The sequence below is a fragment of the Mus caroli genome, unplaced genomic scaffold (genome assembly GCF_978045245.1).
Source record: "Mus caroli unplaced genomic scaffold, Mus_caroli_1 scaffold_19, whole genome shotgun sequence".
Taxonomy (NCBI): Eukaryota; Metazoa; Chordata; class Mammalia; order Rodentia; family Muridae; genus Mus; species Mus caroli.
The window spans coordinates 465,126-475,996 of NW_028227274.1; the positions used below are offsets into that span (position 1 = coordinate 465,126).

Consider the following 10,871-nt stretch of genomic DNA (forward strand, 5'->3'; position numbering starts at 1 on the left):
CTTATAGCATCAGATCCCTGTGGTAGGTGAACAGGGATCACATTCTCTGTTCAAAGCAAACTCACACCCCAGCATAAAGCAGATTTTGAACAGCACTGGGCTTGACCTACATAGGACCCCAGGGCACCGCATTCCCAGAAAAACCTTTCTGTATTCCCTTGGTTTCCTCTAGCTCATGACCCATCTTACTACATGTGCAGTAGGAGGAGGTAGCCTTCTGGCTGGAGATGCAGTAACAAGAGGTGTTATCTCAGGTTTGGGGGAGACTAAGCTCAGCCTCAGGAGACACTGGCAAAAACTATCTGTCTGCTTCTGGGACTCCCCTCTCCAGAGCCTGAAGTTCATGTTCTCCTGCCTTTTGTTTTCTTCTATTAAGTTTGGATCATGGTATAAGATAATTTCATAAGCCCCACATTGGCATGGCAAGTCAGTGTCCTCACTGTGTGAAAATGATGCTTTGAGAGACCTGGTGCCAGCAAAAGAGGTTGAGAGTTTTCCAGGCAGGACTCCTCCTCCTTGCTCCATGTGACCCTACTCCCCTCCTTTCTCAGATGTTATTCTATGAAGCATGTCAAGCTTAAAATCCCACAGCTCCAGCTCCCTGAACTCCTGAGACCTGTGTTCTCATCTCCTTCCATCTCCATTCCACTTGGATGTCACTCTAGGTGACACATGCCACCTCTGCTCCTAGGATCCACACCTTGAAAGATGCAGCAACTTACCTCCCATATGGCAACTGTGGAATCAGCTCTGAACATCTAAGTAAGAAGGTATCCATGTACAGCTTGCAGGCTATGGACTGGTAAAAAGAAGCCAGAGAAGTCACACAGTGGTCAATGACAGCACCATAAAGAACTAGTCTTGGAAAGAGGAGGCCAACCTGGTATGGCTGTCTATCACTCTGAATGTCAGACCAACCCTGGAAGGACCGTCAGCCAGTTAGAAAGGGGCTGGTACATGGCTTCTTATTAAGCTCCAGGGTGAGCAGGCCTCAAGGTTTGTCAAGTTTGAGCCTTGATGACTGCCTGTAAGTAGGTGCTGCAGCATAGAATCTGTAAAATGGATTCTGCTTCTGTTCAGTATGTGACAGAGAGAAAGGAGGCAGTCAGCAAGACCGAATGGACTAGGATGAAGTCAATAGCAGGAGGCCACAGTAAGACTGTCAAGCTGTTCTGAACTCTCCACCTCATACAACTCTATGGGAGAGAAACAAACTCTTTAGCACTCAACACATGTCCATCTTCTTGTAGCATGATGCATCTGTGCCCTGTTGGGATCCACTGCAGATGTGATCTGGTGGTCTGGACCTGATCTTCACTGTGTGCCAAGTTTCTCCACCCTTCAGCCTTAGTTCAGGGGGGCTATAGCATGCAGTTTTAAGAAACAATCCACACTACACAACCTATGGCAGTCACGGTCTGTTCCTGGCCCAGTTCATAGCCTGAGGCCCAAACTGTGTGTTTCTCCTAGCCAACGCCTCTCCTTCAAAAGTTGGCTCTGCCTCTCCAGAGCTCTGAGATTGCTCTCTTGGTTTCCTCAGTCAGCTGTGCTTACCTTTCCCCTGTCCTTGTCCAAAGCCTGGCTGAGTTCCATCCCCGCTATGTTCTTTCCCTCTGGCCCACCTGAGTCACTGCTGATGGAGAACACCAGACAATCTTAGTTTAAAATCAACAGATGACACAATCACTAGGCGCAGATTCTATCATCTTAAACTCATCAACTATTCTATGTTGGAAATCTCTTCCACTGGGTCTAACAGTTCCTGGTCTACACCCTGCCTCCTCTCGCTCCCCAACTTGCTGTTAAAAAAAGGGCATTTCTTCCTCCTTGAAGAGCTTCTTCAAGGTGGAGGGGACAGCCACATCCATTAGGGTCTCAGGTTCTTCCTCTCTCAGACCTGGAAGGCCTGCGTCCTCCTTTTTGTCTAGAGATTGGCTTCTTGTCATCTTTATTATCCAATCAATTAGTTAGGGGAAAATTCTGCTACAGTAGGTCACTGCTATTTCATTTGCAATAGATACTTGAGTAAATCTGTGAAACCGACATAGACCACATAGGAATCCTCATAAGCTCCATGCCTATTTCACCCCAGTACAATTACTTTGTGCCTAAAACACAGGGAGCCCATATATGCTGACTGAGAGGCACTTCCACATGTCATCCTCCAAGTAAACGCTTTCCAACCCAACTTCTATCAAGCTGCAAAGCCTGTAGCTGCTCCACCCACCCAACGCTCTGTCCTTGTATGCTTCACATTCAGTGTTGACTGTAGACCTGAGTGCATTTAGAAAAGTCCAGAGCTTGGTGAGGTGCACCTGTGTGTCCTGCAGTGGAGTTTCTAAGGAGGATTCACCATTGAGGGAACACCCACACTGAATGTTTACAACACTGTCCCATTGGTCTGGGGTCTGGACAGAATCCCAGAAGAAAGTCAGCCAAGTGCCCTGATTCTCTTCTGCTTCCTGACTCAATGGGGTGTGAACTGCTCAGCTGCATAGAATAGGTGCTTCAAAGATGCTTGTGCAATGGGTAAACACAAATGCCTCAGTGATCACAGGTCTCTCAGATCTATACTAGGTACTTCAATAGGAATTCTGGAATGTTCTTTACAAATGGAAGAAGTGCTTCCACCAAGGCCTCAGCAAATTTGGGCCAAAGATAGAGAGCTTCTTCAAGGTGGAGGGGACAGCCACATCCATTAGGGTCTCAGCTTGGCCAGCACACTCCCTTAGGTCAAGTCTGGAAGAAGCATTTTTTGAATTTGTGCTTCAGTGTCCTGACAGTACTCTAGACAAGAAGTAGACAGAGTGCTTCCCAGAACAAACAAGAGGACCTGAGAGCAAAGAGAGTGGATGTGGGCACTCACCGTTTCAACAGCAGGTCCAGCACATGCTGTGTGGAGGCGAATCTTTGGTATGAGTACAGGAAGGCAGGGACAAAGAGGGGGTCTCCACCTTGCAGGGATGGCACCAGGTGCTTCACCAGCTTTTCTACCATGTCTGCACTGATGAGGGACTCTCTACAGGGTTTCTTCATGTCCTTTAGGGCACACTCATGCTCACCCTGAGGAGACATCAGGGTGGATGGTTCAAACAAGCACAGGTCTGCAACATTCTCATTGGTTATTATCATTACAAATTTTCCTCAATAATTACAGTGTCAAACATGCAGAGTAAAACTAGCGGAAACTGAGAGTTCAGAGAGGTTAACTTGTCTGCGTGGTCCTGGGCCTAGCTGTCCTGTGTCAAGTCTGTTTCCATCTGGATAAATGGCCAAAGACATTGGAGGCAAGAGAGAGCCATATATCTACAGGCCCTTCCATGGCCTTCACTCTTGTCTTTCTTGAGGTCTGAGCCTGGAGTAGTCCAAAGACAGTAAGAACACATCTTCTTTCTCTAGGGTCTCTGACAATTGAGCCTGCTGGGCTGCCTCTAAGTAGTTGGCTGTCTGTTACCAGAGTTCTGCATTGTTGGGTCATTGTCTGAGAAAGTGATATCACTTCTTGAGAGTCTCTTTACTGTTTCCCTTCACACAGGGCTTTTCCTAAATGCTCCTAGGTCCCCTCTGACACCCCAAGTATACAAGTGGACACAGAAACATAAGTGTGTCCCATTCTACTTCTCCAAGGGATGTCTGGGTACAGGCAGCTTTTCAGTCTGAGTCCCTACACCTGAATGGCATCTCTATCCCTACTCCTAAACTCAGCCCTGTTCACCCAGGCCCACTTTAAACCCTAGCTATGGTGCCTTCTTCCATGCTACCTTGTGGTGTTCTGTATGAAAAGCAAGCACACAAACACACACACCTGTGCCAGTCCCCAGTCCCACAGTGTCAGTGTTCTTGCATGGCAATTATCTTTTTCAGGACCAGTTCCCACCCCATGATCATTTTAGAACTCAAGCCCAGAGGTGCAACAGTCTGTAAATTGCTGGCTCAGCCACATCCACCCCATATCCACCAGCTTACAAGATGGAAGCTGGCTCCCAACACTGTTTCAGAACTGATTCGTCTTCCATTGTTTCTGCTTCAAGTTCTTGATTGTGTCTTTGTCCTGGCTTTTTCCAGTTATGGACTGCGACCTGTAGCCCACAAGAAACCGTTGCCTTCCCTAAGGTGCTTGTCACAGCAGCAGAGTCAATGTTCAACATTATAATTTCTATATCACTATCCATGTTATCTGGCAGCCAAACTCTTCTCTCGTTCCTTGTCTCATTTATTCCTTCTTACTCACTGATTGCTTTTTCTGTGCAGTGGTCTCTGCTCCAAAGCCCTTTGTCTTCATCCCAAGGCCAGCCCTCATTCACAGTGATTAGCAAGCCAGTGATTGATGAGTTAATACCATGGGCATGTCTTGACTTCACAAGGAGCACTAGGGGGGCAGGTTTAGAGTTCATGAGCATTGTGTTCCTCCTTGTCAACATGAAATGCAGTTCCCCCTTTACTCCTTTTTACGATATTTTCATGGTTTCTGTTACAGACTCCTTCAGTTCTATGAGCCTGGGCATCATTGAGGTCTACACCTTTGTTTCCTGTTTCCAGCAGGAAAAGCAGTACAGGATAAGTCACTGAAGGGGGATCTAGAGAGGAGTCCTGGAGGCTGCAGCAGCTCCTCTCCACAACCCAGCTTTTCTAGTGGCTACTGAGGAGGAATAGGACATAGCAGATGAGAATACAAGTAGAAAAATCACCTTCACTGCACTGTAATTATTTTATGAAGACAGGTAGCTATTATTGGTTAAGAGCTGGTTTCAAAAGAAATGAATGACCAGGTGATGAAAGTCCACAATTTATGTACATCCTATAATAACCATTTCCAGTGACTGAGCCTGAGGCAGCTGTTCAGGGGTGCAGCTTCACTCTCTATCCTTGTAGGCACCATGCAGGCCCTCATGCTCCCCTGGATGCAGCCCTTCAGGTGTCCCAGACAGACAGAGAGGCTGGTAGAACTGTCTGCTCTAAGTGAACCTGCATTCTGAGCCTCCTCTGAGAGCTGGGGCTGTGATCCTGCTTCAGCTGGGAATCTGCTGCCTCCAAACCAGAGTGTATCAGTCCTGTTGTATGTAGAAGGCCTTGTTTCTTTGTTGTCTCTTCCCTCTGGATTTTACAAACTCCCCACCTCCTTTACTGCAGAGTTCCCTGACCCCTTAGGGGAGGGATTTGATGAGGACACCCTATTTAGGATTGAGTGTTCCAAGGTCTCTCAATCTTTGTACATTTTTCATCAGTTTTTAAAGTTCTTAATGCAAAAATTGAATATAATGATATAAAACTAGAGTTTAATTCTCTACTTTAAACAGAAAATTTCTTTAGTTAGGTAATAGTCTGCTCTTAATAAAATTTGCAAACAGGCCAACAAAACAACAACAAAGTTTTTTTTTTTAAAGCCCAATAACACCAACAAACTAAGTTTAAAAAGTAAGAATTTCACTCGGGAGGCAGAAGCGGGTGGATTTCTGAGTTCAAGGCCAGCCTGGTCTACAAAGTAAGTTCTAGGACAGCCAGGACTACACAGAGAAACCCTCTCGAAAAACAAAAACAAACAAACAAACAAACAAACAAAAAAGGTAAGAATTTTTAATTCTAGTACTCAGGAAACAGGGATAGGAAAATCTTTGTGAATTTGATGCCAGCCTGGCTTAAAAAGTTCCAAGACAGTCTGGTTACATAGTGAATGTCTATCTAACAACAGCAGCAACAGCAGCAACAGCAGCAACAGCAGCAACAATCCTCCAAACAGCAAGGACTCTGTCTGGGCTTGGTAGCTACACTTCTAATACCAGCACTTGTGATGTGGATGAAGTTGGAAGAAACACAAGTTTCAAAGTTAAAATCAGCTGCTATACAGAAAGGGTTTCAGGCCAGCCAAAGTTACATGAGAATCTGTTGCAAAAAGTTAAACAGAAATCCATGAGGAATTTTATGTCTTCTCGAGATAATTAATATTTTCTGTCAGTTTGGCAAACGTTTAACTACATTAAAAACTAGGTCTTAAAAATCCAAATTAGTTTAAGGAATTGTTTTAAAGGGTCTTACATAATCACTGCATAACTCTAATTAAAGTTATTTTTTAAGCTTCTGGTTTATACCTCTGCCAGAACAGATTGGCTTTTCTGTCCCTCCCCCATAACCCACAGCTTGCCTATCTGCCAGGAGGTTGGCTGTAACCAGGGACACAGGTAAGACCCCCCCCCCCCATCCCAATACCTGTACCAGTTGAGACCATGAGGGTAAAGCCCAGTAGACACAGGACCCACCCCCTCTGTGTGAGCCCCATCTCTCTTCTTGTCTGCACCTCCACTGGGAAGTCTGTCATAACCAGGGACACAGGAGGCCTGCTTTAACCAGGGACACAGGACACCATTCCTATCTAGAGACAGCACTGCCTGCCTCTAAGGAGGCCTGCTCTAACCCAGGTCACAGAGCCTTGCCTGCCTCTAAGGAGGCAGGCTCCAGTTAGAGACACCAAGGCCAGTTAACTCCAGAGATAACCAGATGGTAAGAGGCAAGCACAAGCATATAAACAACAGAAGCCAGTGTAATCTTTCATCATCAGAACATAGTTCTTCCACCACAACAAGCCCTGGATACCATGACACATCTGAAAAGCAAGATTCTGACCTAAAATCTCATCTCATGAAGATGATAGAGGCTTTTAAGGAGAATGTAAATAACCCACTTAAAGAAATACAGGAAAACACAGGCAAACAGGTAGAAGCCCTTAAAGAAGAAACAAATAAATCTCTTAACGAAATATAGAAAAACACAATCAAACAGGTGAAAGAATTGAACAAAGCAGTCCTAAAACTAGAAATAGAAGCAATAATGAAATCACCAATGCAGGCAACCCTGGAGATGGAAAACCTAAGAAAGAGATCAGGAGCTACACATGCAAGCACCACCAACAGAATACAAGGGACAGAAGAGAGAATCTCAGGCATAGAAGATAACTTGGAAGATATTGACACAACAGTTGAAGAAAATACAAAGTGGAAAAAGCTTCTGTGACAAGAAAATCCTTCTGTGACATAATAATCAAAACACTAAATGCACAGGATAAAGAATATTAAAAGTAGGAAGGAGAAAAGACCAAGTAACATATAAAGGCAGTTTCTGCCATTTCTGCAGGAAGATTACTTTATTCCCTCTACCTTTACATCATCACTCCCAGGTAATCTTTTAAGAAAGTTACTTTGGTTCAGACACAGTTAACAGAAAGAAGCTTTTCAGAATATAGACTCCCTGTCTTCAAATTGTGCATTGCACACTAGCGATGGTAGGTATATACACAGCTGGGTGGAGGGAGTTCCTTACCCAATTGCATTTCTTCATACCCCCAAGTGGAGGCAGGTTTACAGCCACCCAGTTTATCAGATAAAGAGCCTGAGACTAAAGCAGAAACTCAGGAGAACCTGTCTACTTTACCACAAAATCTGTATCTCTAAGCACTAGGAGCATTGCCTAAGGACACAGAAGCATGCCTTCACTGTCTTGATTCCATGGGTCTCTTTCAGCAATCATATGGTCTCTGTGAAGCCAAGGACTTTTCCCACCTCGAATGGCAGGTATGTAATCTCAGAGGGCTTATGTGGTTTGCTTGGGGCCTCAGTCTGTATGAGGACACTACTAGCCCCTGTACAGCCTGGTGAATAGGCACCATGATGGATTTATTCAATACAAAAATAAATTAATGCTGATTTATTAAAATCAATACTTGAAATAATAAAGCAAATATAAAAAAAATAATCCAGAAAGTGAAAAACAGAATTTTTCAGGAGAAAGTGAAGCCAGCAGTGATGGAAGGACCTCTGATGGGTGGAAGGCCACAGAGCTGGAGCTGTCTGCAGAGTGGATATTAGATGGGCCCCTAGAGGAGGAGAGGGAGTGGCAGGGCCATTTCCTGGGGAAGCACACCCACTGCAGCAAAGGTGGGAGCTGTGCAAAGTGCACTGTCAGTGGGTGTGGTGAGACATAGTTCCACAGCTGCTATCAGATGTGCAACTGGACTGCTGATACCACATCTGGGTCCAACACCAGAGGTGTCACAGAACATTCTGGTGGGTTTTTTTTTTCTCTCTGACTCTTGTGCACAAGGTGGTTCTCACTGCAGATTGGCTGGTTTTACTGCCAGTTACCACACTTAAAATCTGAAGATGTGTGGCTCTACAGAACTAAGGATGGAGATAGATGTACAATTGATGCAGGCTTGTAGAGAAGGAGAAGTGGTGGTGGGATGCAAGAGACAAGATACCCAGGATGAGACCTCCTCTCAGCCTTTCCAAAGATGAGAGTCCATGTCTGCTGAGAATCTTGACTGTGACCTACAAAAGGTCATATACCCAGGCCAGGGTTGAGTGACAACTCCTGCAAACAGGAGCCTCTCAAGCTTCCCCAGGACACCAGCTAGGGAACCCTCATAACACAAAGAGTCTCAAGCACCTACCTGAGTCTTTTCCTTGCTCTCTGAATCACTGGCTTCTTCGCTCTTCAGCTGGGTCAGAAGCATATGGACATGGACTGCTAGATCTGAGCAGGGCATGTTCAGAAGCAAGTAGACCATCAGCTGGTTCAGAATGGATAAATCTGAGGACTGGCAAAAATTCTCAGGAAACATGAGCAGTTGTGTCTCCAGGAAGGTGCAGATGTGCTCAGGGCACAGTAGAAACAGCAGAGTCAGAGGCCTGGTCTCTCTTTGCTCAGTTCTCCCATGGGCCCTCAGGAAGAACTCCCAAGTAGAGAATGAACAGGCCACATACACATGGTAGGCAGAGGTGCAAGGTCCAAGTGAGCAGGGGCTTCTATATACCTTATGCCCAGGCTCTGATGGAATACAGCTGGAAAAACCTGCCTGGTATGGACTGGGATGAGGATGGATCCTCACAGTGGCCAGACCCGAGTCTCTACACACTCTTCCATTCCTTATTTGCCAAAACCTCATCCCCTATAACTCTGTTCCCCTTGTAGACAATGACACAGGTTTGAGCAGTCTAGTAGAAATCAAAAGGTGTGTGAGACCCATCTAACCTTGCTACCCAAATATTCTTATTCTGCAGGCTTTAGCCTTCCCTTGTAACATGAAGCCCACTTCCTTCTTTACTTGCTTATCCTCTTCAAGATAAGAGCAGAGTATCCATACCTAGAGAAGACCAGGAAAGATGTCACTTGTAAAGTCCTGGTCCCCTACCTCTAAGATATTTAAGGGGCGGGAAAACTCTGGAAGGAAAACAGAAATGCAAAGGGCCTGGGAGCTCTGTCTCCTGTCAGTATATTGTTAACCTGTATATATATGTTTGTGCAATGAGTGGACCAAAACATTCAATCCAGATATGTCAGCCAGCACAGAGTCTCTCAGATTTCCTTCCAGGGATCTCTGCTCCATTGTGGACCCCTCATATAGATTCCACAGCTTCTTTTACAAATGGAAGAATTGCTTTCCTTGAGGTCTAAGACAATGGGGCCCAGAACAGAGAGCTTCAGCATAGTACAGGGGACAGTCACACACATGGCTCAGGACCAGAACTGGGGGACGCATTACTGGACTAATTTCATAGGGTCCCCACATTAGTCTTGGAGAATACATAAGCTCAGCACTCCACAGGACTCCAAGATGACCTCAGAGATGGGCTCTCACCTCACAAAGAGCAGGTCAAGCACCTGTTTGGTGGTGGCAAATTTTTGGTATGTGTACAGGAAGGCAGGGACAAAGAAGGGGTCCCCAGCCTGCATGGAAGGCACCAGCTGGTCCATCAGCTTTCCCACCATGTTCCCACTGATATGTAATCCTATGAAGGACTTCTCCAGGGTCAGTTTAGACTCAGATTTGCTCTTATTCTAAGGAAAGATCAGTGTGGATGGCTCAAACAGGCTGCAAAGTGCTGATTCTGTATTTTCCTGGACACTCACACTCTCAAACAAGAAGAGAGAAGTTTAGGGAGGTGAGGCTTCAGAATGGTTACCTGATCGGTATGGTCCTGGTCCTGGCAACTTAGTATCTTGTTTGTCTCCTGTGAAATTAGCAAGAGGCGTTGGAGACCAGTACAGACCCAGTGACTCCAGATACCACCAAGGCTCCAAAGGTGGGTTTTCCTGAGGCCTGAGCCTCAAGTAGTCCAAAGACAGCAAGAGAACTTTTTTGTAGTGCTATTTCTAGGGTCTCAGACAATTGAGCCTGCTGGGCTGGCTCTAAGCAGTTGGCTGCCTGTTTACCAGGCATTGTTGGGTTATTGTCTGAGGAATTGAGGTTACTTCCTGGGGGTCCCTTTACTACCCTTCTTCATAGAGGGCTTTCCCAAAAGACTCCTGAGGTGCTGACTACTGTCTTCCCATTTGCCATATGCATAACTAGACCCATTTACACTAGAGTGTCCCAACTCACTGTTTCTGGGGAGGTCTGGGTACAGGCAGTGCCTCAGCCTTGAGAAGAGCACCCTAATCTCAGCCTCACCTGAGCTAATATACATACTTTTAGTCATACTGCTTTACTTTTGTGCTACTCTGTCTGTGTTCCTGTGACTTGTGAGCAAGTGTCAGTATTCCTGAATAGGAACTGGATTCCTCAGAACCAATTTCTACCACCACATTCATCTTAGGATTCAAATCCCAAGGTTTGCAATTTTTGGTAAATAGCCAGCTCAAATTTATCAGTTGGCTTACAATGGAAGCTGCCCCTAGCTCCCAGCACGAGTTCAGAGATTGGCTCATAACAGAAATGATTCAAGCTCTTTCTACTGAGATAGTCCTTGCTGCATGCTTTCCAAGTTGAAGTTTGGTGTTTTGATTTTCAAAGGATATCTAAGAGTGACTGACTTAGAAACACAGATGAACATATCTGTTACTCAAAAATACATTGCCAACATGTGATCGGGCTGAATGTA

The 10,871-nt window shown here is 45.5% G+C and overlaps 1 protein-coding gene and 1 pseudogene across 1 annotated transcript; both read right to left on the reverse strand.

Moving 5' to 3' along the window:
- The window catches only part of LOC147000211 (uncharacterized), a 31,957-nt pseudogene extending 28,571 nt beyond the window's left edge, over positions 1 to 3,386 (reverse strand).
- Positions 3,387 to 5,868: 2,482 nt separating this feature from the next.
- On the reverse strand, positions 5,869 to 10,581 carry LOC147000212 (ral guanine nucleotide dissociation stimulator-like). Its single transcript, XM_085833720.1, has 4 exons — positions 10,480 to 10,581; positions 9,629 to 9,828; positions 8,441 to 8,711; positions 5,869 to 5,880 (listed from the first exon to the last, which is right to left on the reverse strand). Exons 1-4 carry the CDS (start codon positions 10,579 to 10,581, stop codon positions 5,869 to 5,871), a joined length of 585 nt encoding a protein of 194 aa, XP_085689846.1.
- Positions 10,582 to 10,871: the final 290 nt, after the last annotated feature.